Consider the following 22,189-nt stretch of genomic DNA (forward strand, 5'->3'; position numbering starts at 1 on the left):
TGTTGGTGTTGACCTTTCAAGCCCTAAACGGCCTCGGTCCAGTATACCTGAAGGAGCGTCTTCATCCCCATCATTCTGCCTGGACACTGAGGTCCAGTATCGAGGGCCTTCCCTCGCTACGAGAAGCCAAGTTACAGGGAACCAGGCAGAGGGCCTTCTCGGTAGTGGCACCCACCCTGTGGAATGCCCTCCCACCAAAGGTCAAAGAGAACAACAATTACCAGACCTTTAGAAGGCATCTCAAGGCAGCCCTGTTTAGGGAAGCTTTTAATGTTTGATGGATTTCTGTATTTTAATGTTTTGTAGGAAGCCACCCAGAGTGGCTGGGGGAACCCGGCCAGATGGGCGGGGTATAAATAATAAATTATTATTATTATTATTATTATTATTATTATTATTATTTATATAGGGCACACATAGCCAAATTGCTGGACTACAACTCCCATCATCTCTGACTCCTGACCATGCTGTCTGGGGCTGATGGGAGTTGTAGTCCAACATCATCCAGGAAACACCATATTGGCTACCCCAGATACAGAGAATTCAACTGTTAATACAAAAGATTTATGAAGCAATCCCAAAAACAATGAGTCAGAGGCATCACTGAATTCAGAGAAACTTATGTCTGAGGAAAGGTAGAGACGGTGAAGATAAATTTCACAGGAGGGGTTAAGTTGGTGCCTCGGAGATATTCACTACATTCCCTTTTTTGCCAAATCATTATTATTAATTTTTACAAACATTTATACATTTTACACTTTCATTACATTTTCTTCACTTCGGCCTTTTAGGGCCTTGACTTCCTTCAACTCCTCCTTATGACATTCTAACATTTTTTCTTATATCTATATTTCTTATTTCTAACATTGTCCAGATTTTTATATTATCATTTCATATCTTCTTATCCTTCTGCAATGTCTTTTGTTGCTAACCTCTACAAAGGTTCTTTCAATCCTACTAACGTTTTCATTTCTGTACAATTGTCTTTCAAATATTCTGTAAATTTTTTCCAGTCTTTGATGAACTTCTTGTCCCGCTGTTCTCTGATTCTTCCCATCATTCTTCTTGTTTCCATTTTTGGTCTAACATTATTCTAGCTGCTGTTACTGCATATTGGAAAAGTTTCGTATCTGCTTTCTTAATATCTGTACCTATTATTCCCAGTAGAAAAGCTTCTGGTTTTTTAGTAAATGCATATTTCAACATTTTCATAAGTTCATTATGTATCATCACCCAGAAGCTTTCCCCTTTTTTACACTCCCACTACATATGATAAAATGTTCCTTCTTTTTCTTTACATTTCCAACACTTATTGTCAACTTTATACATTTTAGCTAGTTTTACTGGTGTAATATACCACCTATACATCATTTTACCGTAAGCATATTTTCTCTTAATGCATTACACATTGTAAATTCCATTCCTTCTTTCCAAAGTTTTTCCCAATCTTCCATCATTATATTATACCCAAAATCTTTTGCCCAATGAATCATTACCAACTTCACCTCTTCATCTTTTAAATGTCATCCCAGCAAAACCTTATACATTTTTGACAATATTTTAAAATTACTATCCAATATTTCAATTTCAAATTGTGATCTTTATTTCTCCAAAACCATTTTTCTTCATATCCTCTTTGAACATTTCATTTATCTGGTAGTAATGCAACCAGTCATTGACATATACTTTCACCTCCTCATATGGCTTAAGTTTCCACTTATCTCCTACCTTTTGTAACAATGTTTCATATGTTACCCAGTTTTTACTCATATTCACTTTTTTCACACCCATAGCCTCCAATGGTGATAACCACCAGGGTGTTTTCCTTTCTAGAAGATTTTTATATCTGTCCCATACCTCAAAGAGAGACCTGCGGAATATGTGGTTATTGAATCCTTTGTGCGCTTTTATCTTGTCGTAACAAAGGTATGTGTGTCAACCAAATCTGTTATCATGTCCTTCCAGATCTAACAGGTCTGTTTTCTTCAATATCATCCATTCCTTTAACAATATAATGCATGCTGCTTCATAGTACAACTTCAAGTCCGGCAAGGAGAATCCACCTCTTTCTTTGCAGTCTGTCAATAGTTTAAATCTAATTCTGGGTTTCTTCCCCTGCCAGATAAATCTTGATATTGTTTTCTGCCAATCCTTAAAATGTCCCTTTTATTATTGGAATTGATTGGAATAAAAACAAAATTTTTCGTAGCACATTCATGTTAATTGTTGCGATTCTTCCTAGTAACGACAGTTTCATTCTTTCCCATACTTCCAGGTCTCTCTTTATTTCATTCCATACTACTTCGTAGTTATCTTGAAACAATATTCATTGCATTTCCTTCCTGCCTGAGGACCACAAGGCAATGAGCTTTAGTTGCAAAAGTGGGGAGGGGTTCTTTTCTAGTAATGTGTGTGTGTTCTAACAGCTGGTGTAGGTGAGCAATGAAAAGTGGGTTAAAGTTGGTGGAGGCTGAACCATTTTGATAAACAGATTGTTAATTGACACAGTTAAAGTATTATGGTCTGTTAAGGACTCAGCTGCAGAGGAAATTCTGGGAAAGGGAAGGAAAGAGAAAATCCCAGGTTTTGTTTCTTTTCTTATTTCTGCTGACTGTGACTCCTCTCAAAAAGTCTCTGCAAAGAGGCCAAAACTGGCAAATGTTTTCATCTCAGTCATTCTGGTGTGGAGAAAAACTCCAACTGGGCTTCTGAGGCAGATTTCCTCAGGAGATCCAGAGGTGTGTTTTCTTTTCCCACAGACCAAAGAAAGGGAGGAGGGTCTCTCCGGAGAATGAGGCTCCTGAGAATGTGTGGAGTTTGGCTCCTGAGTCAGCATCAGAAAACAACACACGTTCCCCTTCATAGTCCAGAGTCACCCGGATCCTCCTGGGCTTCTCCCTCAGGGACAGAGGAGAGAAATGAGAGTAGGGGAAGGCCCTGTACTCACCTCCCGACTTCCCCACAGCCCAGACCCCATCCTCAGACCTGAAGAAGAAGAAGAAGCCCTTTCTCCTCACAGACTTCCTGGCAACCCCCACATTCCATTCTCCCCCATTTTCCACATTGACTTCCCAGAAATGTCTGCCTGCTGTGAATCCTTCACATCCCAACACACAAGGCTGGTCATTGAATCTCTCAGGATTGTCGGGCAGGTCTTGAGGTTTGTCTCCCCATCTCACGCTTTTCTGATCCTCTGACAGGATGAGGCAGGGATGGGCTGTGTCTGGATCCAGAGTGACATTTGCTGTTGGGGAGAAGAGGAGGGAAAGAGAAGAGGCAGAATCAGCTGATGGTTAGAAATGGAAATCTTGATTTATGAAACACCCAGAAGAACCAAATTTCCTCTCAGATAAATGGGGGTCCTCACATTTGATTCAGGATTGGGACACTCCCCTCAGCTCTTTTATTCAGTGAAGGGGAGGAGGGGAGGATGGGGGTAGGAGGAGAAAAATTGTCCTCTTTTGAATCTCTCTGTGTGAATTGCCCATTTGGGGCTTTCAGTGGCTTACATTGAAATCAGAGGGAAGAAATCAATGTAGGCAAATGTTCTTCCCTAGCAAACCTCCAGCATTATTTTCTTACAACAATGATAGCACTACACACACATTTGTTGTCCTAAATCAGGCTAAAGGCTATCTGACTAAGAGTTTAAAAGCTTCTGACTTTGGCAGCAGTGTCACACAAAGATCGACGGGCGCTGCTTGCGGGGCTGTTGCCATCTCCATGCCTGCTTCCCTGAGCCGCAGCGCCCGGGGGACGGAGCCGAATTGCGGCGCGGCGAGGGGGAGGCAAATTGCGTCGCAATTCGGCTCGGGGACTGGCTTGGTGGTGGTGGGAAGAAGGGGAGGAATCCCCTTGGGGGAACGCAAACGGCGAAAAGCCCCCCTGCAGACTGGCTTGGTGGCGGCGGGAAGAAGGGGAGGTTATGGGGTGATATGATAGCCATGTTCAAATATATGAAAGGATGTCATATGGAGGAGGGAGAAAGATTGTTTTCTGCTGCTCCAGAGAAGCGGACACGGAGCAATGGATTCAAACTACAAGAAAGAAGATTCCACCTAAACATTAGGAAGAACTTCCTGACAGTAAGAGCTGTTCGGCAGTGGAATGTGCTACCAAGGGTGTGGTGGAGTCTCCTTCTTTGGAGGCCTTTAAGCAGAGGCCATAGCTGCCAAGTTCTCCCTTTTTTAAGGGAAATTCCCTTATGCTGAATAGGCTTCCTCGCGAGAAAAGGGAAAACTTGGTAGCTATGGCAGAGGCTTGACAGGCATATGTCAGGAATGCTTTATGGTGTTTCCTGCTTGGCAGGGGGTTGGACTGGATGGCCCTTGTGGTCTCTTCCAACTCTATGATTCTATGATCACCCCTTAACCTTCTCTTCTCCAGGCTAAACATACCCAGCTCCCTAAGCCGTTCCTCATAAGGCATCGTTTCCAGGCCTTTGACCATTTTGGTTGCTCTCTTCTGGTCTCTATAACCCCTCCCTGCAGGCCACCTGGTCCTGCCTGGAATCCTAAACTGCTCTTACACTACAGGACCCCACTTGGGCACAGAGACAAAGGTTTTATTCAAACAGTACTTTATTATGTATTTGCAATTGTTTATATTCCCATTTAATTTGGGTAATCCCTTAGTGTAAGGATGACTCCCTACAGGGAGCCAGACCCTATCATCCCTATCACTGGGCTGCATCAATAGGAGTATAGCATCTAGATCAAGGGAAGTAATAGTACCACTGTATTCTGCTCTGGTCAGACCTCAACTGGAGTACTGTGTCCAGTTCTGGGCACCACAGTTCAAGAAGGATACTGACAAGCTGAAACGTGTCCAGAAGAGGTAAAGGACTCCCTATTTCGGTGTTAACCACTCATGGAAAGGGAAAGTTTTTAACTCAGCCCTAATCCCCTCACTCAACAGAGACCCTCAGTGTTCTGTATTGGTGCATATAGTTTTCCCTTAGGTTCTTGGCAGTTGTTTTAGGAGGGAACTTTAGGAGGGAACTTTAGGAGGGATCTTTGAATTATGTTTTGTTACATTGTTTGAGCCAGTCCTCTATAGAAGCAGGCCGGCTCAGCAGTCTGCTCAGTCATGTTCCAGCCTCCATAATAAAGAGCAGCTTTTGATGAATTGCTGTGTCGTCTACTCAATATTTAATACTGGCGACGAGAATGGGATGCAGGGTCCATCCAGTTTTGAGGCCTGAGTTTGAGACCTGAGTTGAGGCCTGAGTCAGCACTGCCGCTCACTGTGAGCGCGACAACAATGCCATCATGGACTCTGCAGAGAACCCCAGTGACGGAGAAGGGCCCGTCGCGCCTTCGCAATCACCCACTACTGCTCCAGCAACAGCACCAGGTACGAGAATGGCCACTGGGCAGAGTTGGCCACCACCAGATTTTGACATGAGCCACCCCGAGCAGTGGCCACAATGGTTCCGCCGGATAAGGAGCTATGTCAGGCTTCAAGGGTTCACTAGGGAAATTGATACGGTAGACATACTTCTCACAGTGCTGGGAAGTTCCACCATCACCTTACTGGAGGGTTTGATGGCACCCAAGGACATTGAGGCCTGCTCCTTCGATGAGCTAAGGAACGTGATGACAAGGCACCTTGCACCCCAGCCGACAAAGAACCATCGCCATTATGATTTTGTCCACAGAGAGCAACAAGCGCAAGAGTCAGTGAGTGAGTACATTGCAGCTCTCCGGGCAATTGTGATGTATTGCCAATTCACTAACCTGGAGGAGCAACCACTTGAAAGGTTCATCATTGGCGTGTGAGACAGCCATCTCCTCCGGAAGCTGCTGGCGAAAGATGACATCACAATGGCGGAGGCCATGAACATGGCAATGGCTTTTGAGAAGGATAGTGCCCACAAGAAGGCTCCAAACCCCCGAGCTGAAGGGGGCACCCATTGGATCCAGCGAGAGCGATCGTCTTCTGGCGAGTTCCCCCATGAGGAGGTCCACCAAACCATAGTCCGACTTGACCACAACCGCTGCTCCCAAGCTGCACGCGCATCGTCGAACCAGCACCAGTCAGATCCACGCAATACCTGCGCCAGTTGTGGGGAGAACCATGATCATAAGACATGCAGATTCCGTGATGTCACGTGGCAAGGCTGTGGCAAGGCCGGGCCCATCATTCATGTCTGCCACTCCAAGAATGCAGGAACATGACCCAAACAGCGCGTTCATGAGGCCCTCAATAAGGAGCTGCAGTCAATCTCTTCAGCCAGGGTATATCAATTTTCGTCCTCAGGGTCCAATAAGCTTAAGGTGCAAGTTAGAATCGAGGGAAAGCCGTGCAATATGGAGCTAGATACCGACTCATCGTATTCCATAATATCTGAAAAGACATTTAAAGAGCTTTTTCCTGATGGGGGCCCCCCTCTCCGACCGGCCACCGTGGTATTACGAGACTTTCAGAGAAAGATAATTCAGCTAAGGGGCATGGGCACCTTCAAGGTCCAGTTTAAAAATCACATTAAGAAATTGGACCTCATCACAACGAAGGGTCCTTTACCAGCCTTCTGGGTTTTGCATCGTTTGGCCCGTTAGGCTTAAGCGTGTCAGGACTTAATCAGATTTCCTATGGGACAGGATCTGAGTTGATTTGCCAGGAGTTTCCACTAGTCTTTGACGGAACCTTGGGCCTTTACAACAGGCCCCCGATTTCCCTACAGATCAACCCCATGGTGCAACCCATCAGGGTCAAGGCCCGTCGAGTTCTGTTTGCCCTCAAACCCAAAATTGAGGAAGAACTAGATTGTTTAGTAGCACAAGGGGTTTTAGAGCCGGTCACATCAGGCACATGGAAAACCCCAACCGTCACCCCGGTGAAACCTGACTGCTCTGCCCGCATTTGCGGGGATTTGCAGTAGTGAGCCACGTATTAGCAACCCTGTCTGGGGTCAAGGTCTTCAGAAAGCTGGACTTAGCACAAGCGTACCAGCAGCTTCCTGTGGATGAGGCCACAGCTAACGCCCAGACAATTGTGACCCATAAAGGCGCCTTCAGGGTCAAACGCCTGCAGTTTGGGGTTAGTGTGGCTCCAGGATTATTCCCAAGTATCATGGACCATCTTCTTAAAGGTATCCCTGGAGTCACGCCATTCTTTGACGATGTGCTGATCACCACATCGTCGAGAGAGGATTTCGCCGGCAGGTTACGGACAGTGCTTCAATGCTTCCAGGTGGCAGGACTTAAGGTCAAACAGAAAAAGTGCCTATTGGGAGTGAGCAGCGTGGATTTCTTGGGGTTCCGAGTGGACGCAGGCGGCTCCATCTAGCAGAGTACAAGGTGCATAACATTTGCGATGCCCCAGCCCCTAAGAACAAGGCAGAATTGCAAGCTTTCTTGGGACTCCTTAATTTTTACCATGCGTTCCTGCCACACAAGGCGGTGGCGGTGGCTGAGCCTATGCACAGGCTTTTGGACAAAAAAGCACCTTGGGTCTGTTGCCCACGACAGGCAAAAGCTTTCCAAGGGGTCAAAGAACTACTTATATCTAATTCGGCGTTGACACACTTTGATTAAAATCTCCCAGTTGTGCTGGTTGTGACACTTCCCCCTACGGGGTGGGCGCGGTACTGGGCCACCAACTATCAGACAGGAGAGAAGTCCCAGTGGTGTACGTCTCTCAAACCCTCACACCAGTGGAACGCAACTATTCCCAAATAGACAAAGAGGGTTTAGATGTTGTTAAAGGAGTTTAAAAATTTCATGACTTTCTTTACAGACAGCCCTTCACGATCGTGACAGACCATAAGCCCCTGTTGGGACTCCTAGCCCCGGATTGCCAGACACCCCAGAGACGCTCTCCTCATGTTTTGCATTGCTCCATCTTCTTGGCCGGCTATTATTTTACTTTTAGAAGACAACTGAAGGCAGCCCTGTTTAGGGAAGTTTTTAATGTTTGATGCTGTACTGTTTTTAATATTCGGTTGGAAGCCGCCCAGAGTGGCTGGGGAAACCCAGCCAGATGGGCGGGGTATACATTTTTATTATTATTATTACTACCAATACTTGCTACAGCACCGACCAGGGAAAGCCATGGGGCACGCTGATGCTCTCAGCCGCTTACTGCTACCAGAAAGTGGATCAGATTCTGCCCTGGCTCATCAGATATTGCTACTGGAGAACTTACTGGACCAGCCCTTGCATGTGAAAGACGTTGCTGCCCCAACAGCGAAAGACAGGTTGTTGTACAGTATTGCGGAGTGGGTGGGGAGGGGGTGGCCCGGGAAACCAGGACCGGAATTCGCAGGCTACACGGCTCGCAAGGACGAGCTATCCACACAGGGGATGTCTACTGTGGGATAGCCGAGTCATAGTCCCTCCCCTGCTTAGGAGAAACGTTTTAGAGGGCCTGCACGTGTCTCACCCGGGGATAGTCCAGATGAAGGCACTGGCCTGAAGCTACATCTGGTGGCTGGACATAGACGCTGAGATAGAAGGATGGGTCAAACACTGTGTGCCCTGCCAAGTGTCGTGGCCAAATCCCCCTAAGGCACCAGTATAGTCCTGGGAATCCACACAGTCTCCATGGTCAAGGGTGCACATAGATTTTGCAGGGCCCTTCCAGGGCCAACAGTTCCTCATTGTGGTGGACTCCCATTCCAAGTGGCTTGGGGTGACACCCACCTCAACCACGTCCAGCAGAGCTACTATAAATGCACTCAGGAAGCTATTCACCACACACGGCTTGCCGGACACTGGTGAGTGACAATGGAACCGATTTCACATCAGTGGAATTCCAAGAGTTTGTGACCAAGAACGGAATCCACCACGTCAGGTCAGCTCCCTTTCATCCAGCCACTAATGGCCAAGCTGAGTGTATGGTACGCACAACTAAAGATGCGCTCAGGCGTACAATACAGGGAGACTGGACCCCTTGTCTAGTGGAGGTTTTGCTGGCCCAACACAACTCCAAGTGCAGCAACTGGCCATAGCCCACCTGAGTTGCTAATGGGAAGAAGGCTCACTACTGTCCTGGATGGCATACATCCCAACAGGGCTTTAGAGCAGCAACCATCTACCGTGGAGTGGAAGGCACCTAAGGGGTTTGCCCCAGGGGATCCTGTGTATGTCCGAAACTATGGGCTAGGACAGAGTTGGGTGCCGGGGACCATAGGATGCTGTACAGGCCCGGTGTCCTATGAGGTGGGGCTGGAGGGTGGATTGGTTTGGAAAAGACACCTCGACCAGATCAGACCTCGGACATTTCTCAATCCAAGTTCTTTTAATACTCTTGGATGTAGTTCATCTGGCCCTGGAGACTTGAATACATCTAAACTAGACAAGTATTCTTGTACTACCTCCTTACTTATTCTGGGCAGTCTTTCCCCTGCTGAATCATCTGCTCCATATTCTTCAGGTCGGGCATTGTTTTCTTTTTTGGAGAAGAATGAGGCAAAGAAGGCATTGAGGAGTTCTGCCCTTTTTCTGTCCCCTGTTTGCATTTCACCATCTTCTCCTCTAAGTGACCCCACTGTTTCCTTGTTCTTCCTTTTGCTACGGACATACCCATAAAAGCCCTTTTTGTTGCTTTTAATCTCTCTGGCGAGCCTGAGTTCATTCTGTGCTTTAGCTTTTCTGACTTTGTCTCTACACGTGCTGGCTATATGTTTGAATTCCTCTCTGGAGATTTCCCCCCTTTTCTATTTTTTGTACATATCCCTTTTAAATCTTAACTCAGTTAAAAGTTCTTTAGATAGCCACCCTGGCTTCTTTAGGCACCTTCCATGTTTCTGTCTCATTGGTATTGCCTGAAGTTGTGCTTTTAATATCTCTCGTTTAACAAACTCCCAACCATCATGAACTCCCTTCCCTTTTAGTATTTCTGTCCATGGGATCTCACCCAGCGTTTCCCTAAGTTTTCTGAAGTCGGCTTTCTTAAAGTCTAGGATTTGAGTCTTAGTATGCTTGGTTGCTCCTCTCTGCTGAACAATAAACTCCAGAAGAGCATGATCACTCCCACCTAATGATCCTGCCACTTCTACCCCACTAACCAGGTCATCACTATTGGTTAGGACCAGATCTAAAATGGCTGATCCTCTTGTTGCTTCTCCCACTTTCTGGACAATGAAATTGTCTGCAAGGCCAGTGAGGAATCTGTTCGACCTTATGCTCTTGGCTGAGTTTGACATCCAACAAATATCAGGATAGTTGAAATCCCCCATTACTACTATCTCGCCTCCTTTTGAATGCCTGGTCATCTGTTCCAGGAAGGCATCATCTGTGTCCTCAGTTTGGCTTGGGGATCTATAGTAAACTCCCACAATGAGATCACTGTTATTTTTCTCTCCCTTAATTTTGACCCAGATACTCTCAACTTGGCTTTGAAGTTTTAAATCCTGAATCTCTTCACAAGTATACACATACCTGACATATAATGCTACTCCTCCTCCTTTCCTGTTTGGTCTATTTCTCTGAAATAGATTGTATCCCTCTATTTCTACATTCCAATCATGAGACTCATCCCACCAGGTTTCAGTGATGCCTATTATGTCGTATTTAGTTTGCTGTACCAATAGCTCAAGTTCATCTTGTTTATTTCCCATGCTCTGTGCATTAGTATACAGACATTGAAGACCATTTATCATTCCCCCATGTCTCTTATTTAAGGATATTTTCCTCCCACCACTAGGTCTGCATGCTTTTTGCTCCATTTGGTCCTTGACATTTGGATGATCATCTTCAGAACTTGATAGACTCCTACCTTCAGGACCACTGTCTCCCTCCCCCACATAAGTCAGTTTAAAGCCCTCCTGATGAGGTTTTTGAGTTTCATGGCAAAAACATTCCTCCCAACTTTTGTGAGGTGCAGCCCATCACTTGCCTGAAGTCCATCTTCAAGAAACTGCAGACCATGATCTAAGAATCCAAACCGTTCCTGTTTGCACCATTTGCGAAGCCAGTTGTTCACTTCCCCTATTTTTCCCTCTCCCTGGGCCATGTCGTTCAACTGGGAGGACAGATGAGATGACAATTTGTGCATTTAATTGCTTCAACTTCCTGCCCAGAGCCTCATAATCACTTTTGATCTTCTGTAGGCTATGGCTTGCAGTGTCAATGGTTCCCACATGCACCAAAAGGAAGGGGTATTTGTCGGTGAGTTTTATGATTCCTTGCAGCCGTTCTGTTACACCTCTCGAGACATCCTGCCAGGCCCACAGATCACTACTTCTGTACCCCTCAGTAGGGAATCCCCTATAACCACTACACGCCTCTTCATAGGCTTGGTCGGGATTCTTTCATGTGCTGTCCCTTCCAAGGTTACCTGCATATTCCCGGAGGACTGACTTTGCTGCTCGTCTTCATATTCCTGATCAACTGTGATGAGGGAGAGATCCTCAAATGGAGTCTGTTCCTCGTCTTCCATGTTAAGGGAGAGCATGTCTTCCATGTTAAGGGTGATATGATAGCCATGTTCAAATATATAAAAGGATGTCATATAGAGGAGGGAGAAAGGTTGTTTTCTGCTGCTCCAGAGAAGCGGACACAGAGCAATGGATTCAAACTACAAGAAAGAAGATTCCACCTAAACATTAGGAAGAACTTCCTGACAGTAAGAGCTGTTCGGCAGTGGAATTTGCTACCAAGAAGTGTGGTGGAGTCTCCTTCTTTGGAGGCCTTTAAGCAGAGGCTTGACAGGCATATGTCAAGAATGCTTTGATGGTGTTTCCTGCTCGGCAGGGGGTTGGACTGGATGGCCCTTGTGGTCTCTTCCAACTCTATGATTCTATGATTCTATTATATGATTCTATGATCATCCTGACGTCCACCTCACCCAGCACAGGGAGCAGCAGTGGGTCTGGAGTAGCCAATAGGGAAGGAAGAGACTCGGGGGGGGGGAGCAGTCAGCTGGTGGAACAATGGGAACAGCCTCCTTTCCTCCCCCCGAAAGGAGGCGAGGGCTCCAGGATGCTGTGGAGCCCTTACACTACTTTGACCAGGAGGAGGCTGAGAGGGCATCGCTCCTTCCGGGACAAGAATTAAGGAGAGCACCGCGATGCAGGTCAAGGGGGAGGCATTTTGGGGTGCCCAGACTACTTTGCTGGCGCAGGAACAGACACACCATTGCCGGATTCTGATTCGGACTGAGAGGTCATGTTTTAAGCGTTCTCTGCAATGTAAATACTATGCACAATAAAAGTCTTTAATGACAAACTGGACTTGAGCGGAGTTACTCTAGAATAGCCACGATGACCCTCTGGCCCTTTTAATTTCGGAAATCCCTTAGCATATGTGGATTTAATTCTGTAGGCTCTTTAAATCACTTCAACCAACTCTTCTTGCTCTGTCTCTAACAACTGGCCTAATTCTTTTGCCATTCTCATTTTTAAAGCTTCATTTGGAATTTCAGGTACTCCCCTATATCTGAGATGCAAGTCTCGCTGATACATTACAAAATCATGATTTGATCAGCAATAATATGGGGATAATTGAGCTCCTGACCAGTCTACTCATGGTTGTTGTTTATTTCACTGCTTTTGGGTGGGGGGATCAACTGTCAAGTTCTGCTGTTCAACTTTCCATTCCCACTTCTTCATCAGTGCTTAATTTCTTTTCTGGTTTTAACTAAATGAAGGAGCATAGCCCCAAATCAAAATACTGCACATGCAAACCATGTTATAAAGTGTGTACTGAGAGCATACATTTGCCTGTCTGTGTTTTTTGACTTCCTGGGTAAGGAATTATTTTGGGGGGAAACAAGTGGAAGCTAGCAGCTCTCTGTGCACATGCCCTGCTGGTACTAAATCAGCATAATTAGAACCAGCAAATGAGAAGATAGGAAGAAATGCAACAGGGAACACCTACTGCTTTGAATTTAACATAGATAAATTCAGGTATTTGTGTGTGTGGACTAATCGTCTAATTGGAACGGAGGGAAAGTGCCAATTAACAGTCAAATCATACTCAGATATAGACAAGACCAAAGAATCCAGTAAAAGCAAAAGGGGAAAAAGAAGACTGAGCCTACATACACACTAACAAAGATTCTTTTCCCCTCAGTCCAAAATACTATATGCTGTGGGTTAAACCACTGAGCCTAGCGCTTGCCAATCAGAAGGTTGGCAGCTCGAATCCCCACGACGGGTGAGCTCCCGTTGCTCTGTCCCAGCTCCTGCCAACCTAGCAGTTCGAAAGCACATCAAAGTGCAAGTAGATAGATAGGTATTGCTCCGGTGGGAAGGTAAACGGCGTTTCCATGTACTGCTCTGGTTCGCCAGAAGTGGCTTAGTCCTGCTGGCCACATGACCTGGAAGCTGTACGCTGGCTTCATTGGCCAATAATGCGAGATGAGCGCCGCAACCCCAGAGTTGGCCACGACTGGACCTAATGGTCAGGGGTCCCTTTATAATAATAATAATTTATTATTTATACTTTACCTTTATCTAGACTTATTCTATGGACCCAGGTGGCGCTGTGGGTTAAACCACAGAGTCTAGGGCTTGCTGATCAGAAGGTCGGCAGTTCGAATCCCTGCAACGGGGTGAGCTCCCGTGGCTCGGTCCCAGCTCCTGCCCACCTAGCAGTTCGAAAGCACATCAAACTGCAAGTAGATAAATAGGGACCGCTCCGGCAGGAAGGTAAACGGTGTTTCCGTGCGCTGCTCTGGTTTCCCAGAAGCAGCTTTGTCATGCTGGCCACATGACCCGGAAGCTGTCTGCGGACAAACGCCAGCTCCCTCGGCCTATAGAGCGAGATGAGCGCCGCAACCCCAGAGTCGGACATGACTGGACCTGATGGTCAGGGGCCCCTTTACCTTTAGACTTATTCTAAATCCTCTAATCCACAAGGGTGGATGAAGATTTATGCATGCCAGAGGAAGCAGGACAGGCCAAAGAAGTTCAGGTACTTCTAAGAGAGGGAGGAGAACACCAAGGAAAGGACACATCATTTAATCCAAATGAAACACCAGCTCCCAACATGTGCTTAAATTTGGTCCTTCACCCAAAAGTTACCTTTCTGAGGCTGTCCAAATGACAGAACATCTGAGGAAGCAAAAAGATACAAAGACTGAGAGCTAGATTTTTATACCTCAAGTAATTTTGTAACAACATTTTCACTAAATGACATAATATCAATTGTTTCTTTATTTCAGGTAAAATATTAAGATATAAAACCAACAATTACACATAAGAAAACTATGAAGAAGAAAAAATAAAAATAAAACTGAGAAATGATAAAACACTGCAATATCAATATTTAAAAACAATCTAGAGGAGAACTGTCCAAAACCTTAACAGCTGCCCCAAATAAACTGGTGAAAAATCAATAATCAAAGGCAGAATTGTTAATCATAATGACAAACTAAATTTGCAGAGGAAGAATTGGCAAGGGGCTCATGCAACAGGAGGTTGTTCCTAAGAAAATATTTTAAATATTTTAAATTCTTTCCAACTTAACAAACATTTTGGTAGAGGTAAGAATGGGTAGAAATTCAATTCATTCTGCATTGATTGGTGAATCTACTAAACTCATGCTTTATGAAACAAAATGGGAAATAAAGCACGGCAATCCTTCAAAAAAACCACTTATTTGTCCAACCGACTGATATATTAGGGGAAACTCTACATAAAGCTGAATATGTTAGTGAAAGTCATCCACAAAATAGAATTCTCTTCCTGGAAACTGCTTGAAGAACTCTGTACATTAACCAAATATCTGTTTCTTAGGAGAACTTTGCTGATGAAAGACGCTGATTTATTTAGTGAGCATTAAACAACCACCAACAGAAACTGCTGTGGAACTATAAATGTCAAGAGAGGCTGGTGAATTTTCAAGGAGATTAAAAAAATAAAAAAAAACCACCACAAATTGCTGTAGAAACCAGAAAACTCAGGAGATTGTGATAGTTGCAGTGCTAGATATGGCAGCTGTCGGTGAGAGTGTGAGGAAGAAGAGCTAACTCTGGAGATAACTCCACTGCTGGGAAGCAAGCTTGAGCTGGGAGTGGAGGAACTGTGTGTTTGCTAAGATAAGAGCCTTTCTAATGCCCTTCAGGATGGAGAAACACTAGTGAAGTTTTAAGAACTAAAATGCAAAGGAGGTTCAGTACAACTGTAAACTGAACAGTGGAACAAAACTAAATCCTGTCATTACTGTACACTGTGGTGCAGGCTGCCTTTATTTTTCCCTGTCCCCACCAAGCCTCTGAGTGACAGCATACAGGGGTCATGATACCCAGAAGGAAACTCTACAGCTCCTATTGCTGTTTGTGGCAAAAGTAAATAAAATACAGTAAGAGCCTGACATGTTCAATTTTCGAACTAATATATTTTCAAGTGTAAAATCCTTGCAGCCACTCATTACCTTTGATTTCCTTCATCTCAACATATAGAATGGGATTTGCAACCCAGAAATTTGAGATCTTCCTATTCAATTCTGGTGGGAAAGCCATTGGATCCTTAAATGTCTCCCTTTGCTGACACCTGATGGGGAAAATAAACATTAACCCATTCAATTGCAGAATTTCTGAGTGCAGCAAAAGAAAGGAATTGAGAGGAGAAAAGCCGAGACAAACACACAGAGGAATGGTGTCACAGAGGGGAGAAGATTCCTCCTTACTGGGACTCCAGAGCCAGACATCTGAGGGGCAAAGGAGCAGCCCTAGATCTCTGAACCTCCTCACTTAAATCTACTCAAATGGAGAAATGAAATCAAGTGATACCATCCTGCTCAGAGCTTTTCAATTTCAGCTGCATTACCTACAACATGAACCCGAGTGACACCTTGAAGTTACAGCTGAGATATGGAACATGGCACACACCCCAACCCCTGATTTCTTGTAGGAACCTTTCGCCACCCACATCCTAAAAGCCTGGAGGGGCAAGTTTTATGTCCTCACCTCCTGGACCTTTCCCAGTTTCCCAGAGTGATATTAATGGAAATGAGCAGGATCCACTTACCTCTGCAAGGTGCTTCTCACATCCTAGAAGGAAAAAGAGGAAAAGAAGAATGGGATTCAATGCCTACCACAGGGCCTATAATGAAGACCAATCAGACCCTAGAAGGGATGACCTCTGGCCCTCTGGGGTGAGCCTACCTAGTTTTGGAAAGGGATGAATTTCTCTGAGTTTTTATCTTTCTGATCTTAAATTCAGTTCTCCAGATTATTTTCTGATTATTATTTTTTTAAAACCTGATGAAAATTCATAGGATCTTCTCCTCTGTTTTTCCAAGGTATCAATACTATAGTGGCCAAAGGAGAATTTATGAATAATGATTCCAGCTGAAAGAGTTTCATTTCCAATTTCTGAGATATCCTTAACTTTAACCACGTGAGCTGGGCATCTTCATACTATTTAGCTAAGGTAAATTAGGTACTGCCAGTCCTCCTTTCTGCATAGGAGTCTGTATAGTAAAAGTATCCACTCTCATGTGTTTCCTTTGCCAAATAAAATTGCCAGATAAAGTGTTGGTTTTGACCTATAAAGCCTTAAACAGCTCCATGAGAGGTCCAGAGGGTGGCAAGATGAGAACAGGAATGCTCTCCCCGGGGAGAGTCGCCTGGCTCCTTCATATACACCTTTAGGCACCAGGCAAAAATATTCCCCTTTAACCAGGCGTTTGCTTGTCATCCAATGACCTTTTAAAATGTGTTTTTGGAGGGGTTAATCAATTGTTTCTGTTTTTATTTGGATTGTGTATTCCGTGTATTTATATTCTAATTTTTATCCTATTTTTATCCTGAGACCTCCAGGTATAGGGCAGTATATAAATTTCATGAATGAATGAATGAATGAATGAATAGTTGTCCAAGCATACTTCCCCACCCTTCTAGAGCTTTCCCTGCAAAAAAAAAAATCTTCTCTTTAAAGTTGAATCAAATGCTGTTTGTTGCACTAAGCTTTAAAGAGAGAACCTTTGTGGGGAAAGCTCTGTGGGGGCAAGAGAAGAGCACTTGGACACAGCCTGGACAAAGAGGCAAAAGGTAACTACAGTGGTGCCTCGCTAGACGAATTTAATTCGTTCCACGGGTCTTTTCTTATAACGAAAAATTCGTCTAGCGAATCCCATAGGAATGCATTGAATTATTATTTTTTGCCCATAGGAACGCATTAATTGATTTTCAATGCATTCCTATGGGAAACCGTGATTCGCTAGACGAATTTTTAATAAAACGAATTCATCTAGCGAGGCAACCTCCGCTCGAAAAATCCTTTCATTAAGCGGAAATTTCGTTAAGCAGGGCATTCGTTAAGCGAGGCACCACTGTATGGTTAAACCCTGAGATAAACTTTATGCTGTTCCTGCCACAGTCTTACCTGCAGGAGTTCACTCGCTGGCTGCTGACTCTTCTCCTCCATCTCCTGGATGCTCCTTTCAAGAGAGGAGAGTTCCTTGGAGAGTGTGGCCAGGTGCTCATCCCTTCTCCTTGTGATCTCCTTCTCCATCTCTTCTATCTCATTCAGCAGACGCTTTTCTTGTTCTTCCAGAAATTGGTGCAGTTGACTGAACTTCTCCACCATCTTCTGCCTCTCAGTTTCTGTTAATTTCTGCATGAACCAGGAAGAAAGAGGAAAAGAGGAGGCCAGTGTGTTTTGAAAGACCTTCAATTTTATGGTAAATCACTCAGCAATGAGGCTACACCATGACTTGGTCCTTCCAGCACTTGTCCCCTCTATAGTAATGGTGACACTTACAAGCAGGCTGTGGCTTTCTTCTCCTATTTTTGCTTCATACGCCAGAATTTTCTCTCTCTCTTTCCTCAGATGCTCCAGGTGACCACAGATGACTGTCTAAAGAGAAAAGAAAATATCAGATTTGATTAGGGCTGGAGGGGTCTTTAATATTATGCTTACTTCTGGTGCCTGGGGCCCCACTGTTCAATTTTGCTTAGTAATTGCTCTGGGAGTTTCTAGGTTTGTTTTTTTATATACATTTAAAAATCTAAAGCGTGAGAACTTTCATTTCTTTATTTTTACTGTAGTTCATCATTATGATTACATTACACTGGAACCCTTTGGCACAAGTGCAGAAAAACAGTGCTTTCAAAAACAAAAACATATTTTAAAAAGTTCTGGTTACAGGTAGGTAGCCGTGTTGGTCTGGATCGAAGTAAAAATAAAAAAATTAAAAAAAATTAAAAAAAAATAAAAAAATAAAAAAATAAAAAAATTTTTACTTCGATCCAGACCAACACGGCTACCTACCTGTAACCAGAACCAAAATAAAAACTTAGTTGGTCTTTAAGGTGCTACTGAAGGAATTTTTTTATTTTTACTTCGATCCAGACCAACACGGCTACCTACCTGTAACCAGAACCAAAATAAAAACTTAGTTGGTCTTTAAGGTGCTACTGAAGGAATTTTTTTATTTTTACTTCGATCCAGACCAACACGGCTACCTACCTGTAACCAGAACCAAAATAAAAACTTAGTTGGTCTTTAAGGTGCTACTGAAGGAATTTTTTTATTTTTACTTCGATCCAGACCAACACGGCTACCTACCTGTAACCAGAACCAAAATAAAAACTTAGTTGGTCTTTAAGGTGCTACTGAAGGAATTTTTTTATTTTTACTTCGATCCAGACCAACACGGCTACCTACCTGTAACCAGAACCAAAATAAAAACTTAGTTGGTCTTTAAGGTGCTACTGAAGGAATTTTTATATTTTAAAAAGTTGCTTTGTAAGCAGAACGGAGTTTTTGTTCAGTTTTGGATACACAGAGATGAAGTCCAATTTCTGATTCTCATGAATGTACAGATTAGCAATTTATGATGTTTACTTTACAGCAACATTGAAAGCATATTATATACACACAGAGAGAGAGATGAAAGTATTGTGTCTAAATGATTTCCTACCTTGTATTGCTGGGCAGCCTCTTCCTTGAGAACCACAGTGTGCCATTTATGTTCTGGGGATTGCTTACAATACCAACACACAAATTCTCCATCTTCTTTGCAGAAGAGGTGGAGTTTTTTCTTGTGTGTCTTACAAAGATCCTCCAACCTTTCATTTAGTGGCAGGAGTTTAATTTTTTCAACTATGTTAGCCAGCTGGAAATTGCGGCGGAAATTCCCTTTCTGGATCCGAACTCTGCAGACGGGACACTCCACGTCCCCCACCTGCATTGGTTCCCATTTGTCACAATAGTTGGTGATGCAGTCCTGACAGTAGTTGTGGCCGCAGTCCAGTGTCACTGGTTCTGTCAGGTAGTCTTTGCAGATGGGGCACAAGACTTCCTGGTCCACATCTATGGATGATGGGGCTGAGGCCATGACAGATCACGGCTGTGTGGCTTTGTTGAGATGAGAGGCGGCTGTAGAATGGCAGCAGGATGTGAAGGGACTGGGGAAGAAGAAAAAAGCCTGTAAGGTCAAAACTATTCAGGGTTAAGCGTTTCCACATTCTTCCTATGAAGCCAATTCTGCATTTTACATTCTTATGCAATTGCACCTCCACGATTGGTCCCACTGCCTGAAACTCATCTATAAAACCAAAACCAAAAAGCATTTTTCACACTCCTTCATTATTTACCTACTTGAGCAGTTTGATCCACGTAATTGGCACTTTTACAGGTACCATATAATACCTGCACTGCATCTGCAAGAACTGAATCGTTTATAGTGTGGCATCTTGTGAGAACAGGAGGGTAAAATTGGCAGGCCTCTCTCTGACCCAGCAGGGCTCTTTTATGTTCTCATGTAAAGAGTGTTTTAAACGCAGAAACAAAAACAACAACCCAATAACATCCCCCTCCATACATCTTTAAATCAAACAAAGACCTAGTTAAAAAGGAACATTTTTGCCTGTAGTCTAAAGGTGTAAAATGAAGGCACCAGGTGAACTTCCCTGGGGAGAGCATTCCAGACGGGGGGGGGGGGGGCCACTGCAGAAAAGGCCCGTTCTTATGTTGCCACCCTCCTGACCTTTTGAGGAGGACGCACATGAAGAAGGGCCTCAGAAGATGATCTCAGGGTCTGGGTAGGTTCATATGGTCCTTGAGGTATTGCGGTCCTGTGCTGTTTAAGGCTTTATAGGTGAAACCACCACTTTGAATTGGGCCCGGAAACTAGTTGGTAGCCAGTGCAGTTGGACCAGGATCGGTGTAATATGCTCAAAGCGTCTTGCTCCAATGAGCAACCTGGCCACCCAATTCTGCATTAGCCGAAGTTTCCGAACCATCTTCTGAGGCAGCACTATGTATAACGCATTGCAGTAATCTAACCTATCTATCCCTGTCCAGATAGTGATGCAGCTGGACCACTAGCCGAAACAGATGGAAGGCACTTCACGTCACTTAGGCCACCTGAGCTTCGAGTGACAGCAAAGGTTCCAGGATATACCCCCAAGCTATGAACCTGCTCCTTTAGAGGAAGTGTAACTCCATCAAGAGTAGGCGATCTCCCACCCATCCAGTCTAGGGAACCAGGTTCGTTGGCTTTCATCCAGTCCATTATCGAGGCAATACAAAGTCCAGCATTTCCACTGCCTCACCTGCAGATATAAAGGAGAAATAGAGCATATTGCTGACAACGTACTCCAAACCTCCGGATAACCCCACCCAGTTGTTTCATGTAGATTTTAAACAGCATAAGGAATAGGATTGAGCCCTGAGGAATCCCAAATTGAAGGCTCCATGGGCTGAGAAGCAATCCACAAGCAAAACCCTCTGGGAATGGCCATCCAAGTAGGACTGCAACTACCGCTAAGCCGTGCCACCCACCACCAGCTTGGATGGCCGCTCCAGAAGGTTGACGGTGTCAAAAGCGCTGAGAGGTAGAGGAGAATTAACAGGGATATGTTTCCCTTCTCTCTTTCTTGACAGTGCATGGCGTTGTGGTCTAAACCACGGAGCCTCTTGGGCCTGCCAATCAGAAGGTCGGAGGTTCGAATCCACATGACAGGGAAAGCTCCCATTGCTCTGTCCCAGCTCCTGCCAACCTAGCATTTCTAAAGCACACCAGTACAAATAGATAAATAGGTACCGCTGCAGTGGGAAGGTAAATGGTGTTTCTGTGCACTCTGGCTACTGTCACGGTGTTTCCATTGTGCCAAAAGCGGTTTAGGCATGCTGGCCACGTGACCCGAAAAGCTGTCTGTGGACAAACAGTGGCTCCCTTGGCCTGAAAAGTGAGATGAGCACTGCACCCGATAGTCACCTTTGCCTGGACTTTAAGCGCCCAGGGGTCATTTACCTTTACCCTTACCTTGACAGAGGTACAGGGCGACCAAAGCAGTTTCTGTGCCAAAACCGGGTCTAAACCCCAATAGAAATAGATCTAGAAAATAAGTTTCTTCCAAAAGCGCCTGGACCTGATCCGTGACCACTCGCTCCATAACCTTGCTCTGGCATGCCCCGGAAAAACAATTTGCATGTATTGTTCAGATCTCTGAGTGACTGATTTGTAAAAATGTTGGACAAACATAATATTCTGAGCATAGTCTGATTTACAAGTACAACCCTTTTCTGTGTTGTTTGTACAGGCAACTCTTTGTCCACATCATCCCCCATGTTGGCAGAGTGCATGCAAGTCCGCCCCAATCTGGGCCAAAAACAGTGTGTGCATGTTTGCATGCCAATCAAACAGACACAAAATGCTTCTTCTCTGACTGATAATGCACTTAGGGATGCTGGGTCCCTTGATGGAGAGATGGGCCGTAAAAGTCAACCCCAATTTTTTGTGTAACAGTCCCACTCTGAAACTCAACTATAAAACCCAAACGAAAAATCAGTTTGCAGACTCATTCATCATTCACCTACAAGATCACTTTACCCCATATGTGCCCACTTGACTGCTTCAGTCAGAGGAATTGGCACTTTAACAGGTGCCACATAATACTTGCACTACATCTGTCGGAAGTCAAACATTGAGCATGGTGGCAGCAACACTTTGGATCTCTCTTCCTATTGATATCAAGCAGGCACCTTCACTGTCTTCATTTCAGCACCTGCTGATTCTTATTCAGACAAGACAACCCAGATGATTAGAAAGTTTCAATGGGTTCTCATTTGTTTTAGGCTACTCTACTGTGGTTTAAATGGTTTGTATGTTTTAAATTATACCGTAATTATAATTTTTTTAGAGATAATTGAATTGTTTTTATCTTTTTTGTAAACTGCTTTGGGTTCTTCCACAATTAGGCAGTATTTTATGAAATAAATAAAAATATCTGTAGCCAAAGCCGTTACAAAGCAAAATACATAAAAAAATGCTGAAATATATTGAGC

At 44.4% G+C, this 22,189-nt stretch overlaps 2 protein-coding genes across 16 annotated transcripts in view; both read right to left on the reverse strand.

Moving 5' to 3' along the window:
* The window catches only part of LOC118077726 (E3 ubiquitin-protein ligase TRIM10-like), a 51,508-nt gene that overhangs the window by 19,267 nt on the left and 10,052 nt on the right, over positions 1 to 22,189 (reverse strand). The gene's annotated exons all lie outside the window — the stretch shown is intronic.
* Positions 708 to 22,189, reverse strand: part of LOC132591614 (E3 ubiquitin-protein ligase TRIM10-like) — a 31,408-nt gene continuing 9,926 nt past the window's right edge. For 5 of the 15 annotated variants that reach the window (XM_088663595.1, XM_088663600.1, XM_088663598.1 and 2 more), the window contains exons 2-8: positions 18,819 to 19,305; positions 17,657 to 17,752; positions 17,279 to 17,509; positions 15,920 to 15,942; positions 15,324 to 15,442; positions 13,973 to 14,002; positions 1,173 to 3,244 (exon numbers count right to left, since the gene is read on the reverse strand). In XM_088663595.1, the coding sequence (XP_088519721.1) occupies positions 2,724 to 3,244; positions 13,973 to 14,002; positions 15,324 to 15,442; positions 15,920 to 15,942; positions 17,279 to 17,509; positions 17,657 to 17,752; positions 18,819 to 19,235 (1,437 nt within the window). In that variant the 5' untranslated portion in view covers positions 19,236 to 19,305 and the 3' untranslated portion in view covers positions 1,173 to 2,723. Of the gene's footprint in view, positions 3,245 to 13,972; positions 14,003 to 15,323; positions 15,443 to 15,919; positions 15,943 to 17,278; positions 17,510 to 17,656; positions 17,753 to 18,818; positions 19,306 to 19,886; positions 19,906 to 20,185; positions 20,455 to 22,189 lie in introns of those variants that run through there. The other 10 variants (XM_088663589.1, XM_088663597.1, XM_088663596.1 and 7 more) reach the window with 6 other exon arrangements.

This window comes from Zootoca vivipara, chromosome 2 (assembly GCF_965207765.1).
Source record: "Zootoca vivipara chromosome 2, rZooViv2.hap1.1, whole genome shotgun sequence".
NCBI classification, from domain to species: Eukaryota; Metazoa; Chordata; class Lepidosauria; order Squamata; family Lacertidae; genus Zootoca; species Zootoca vivipara.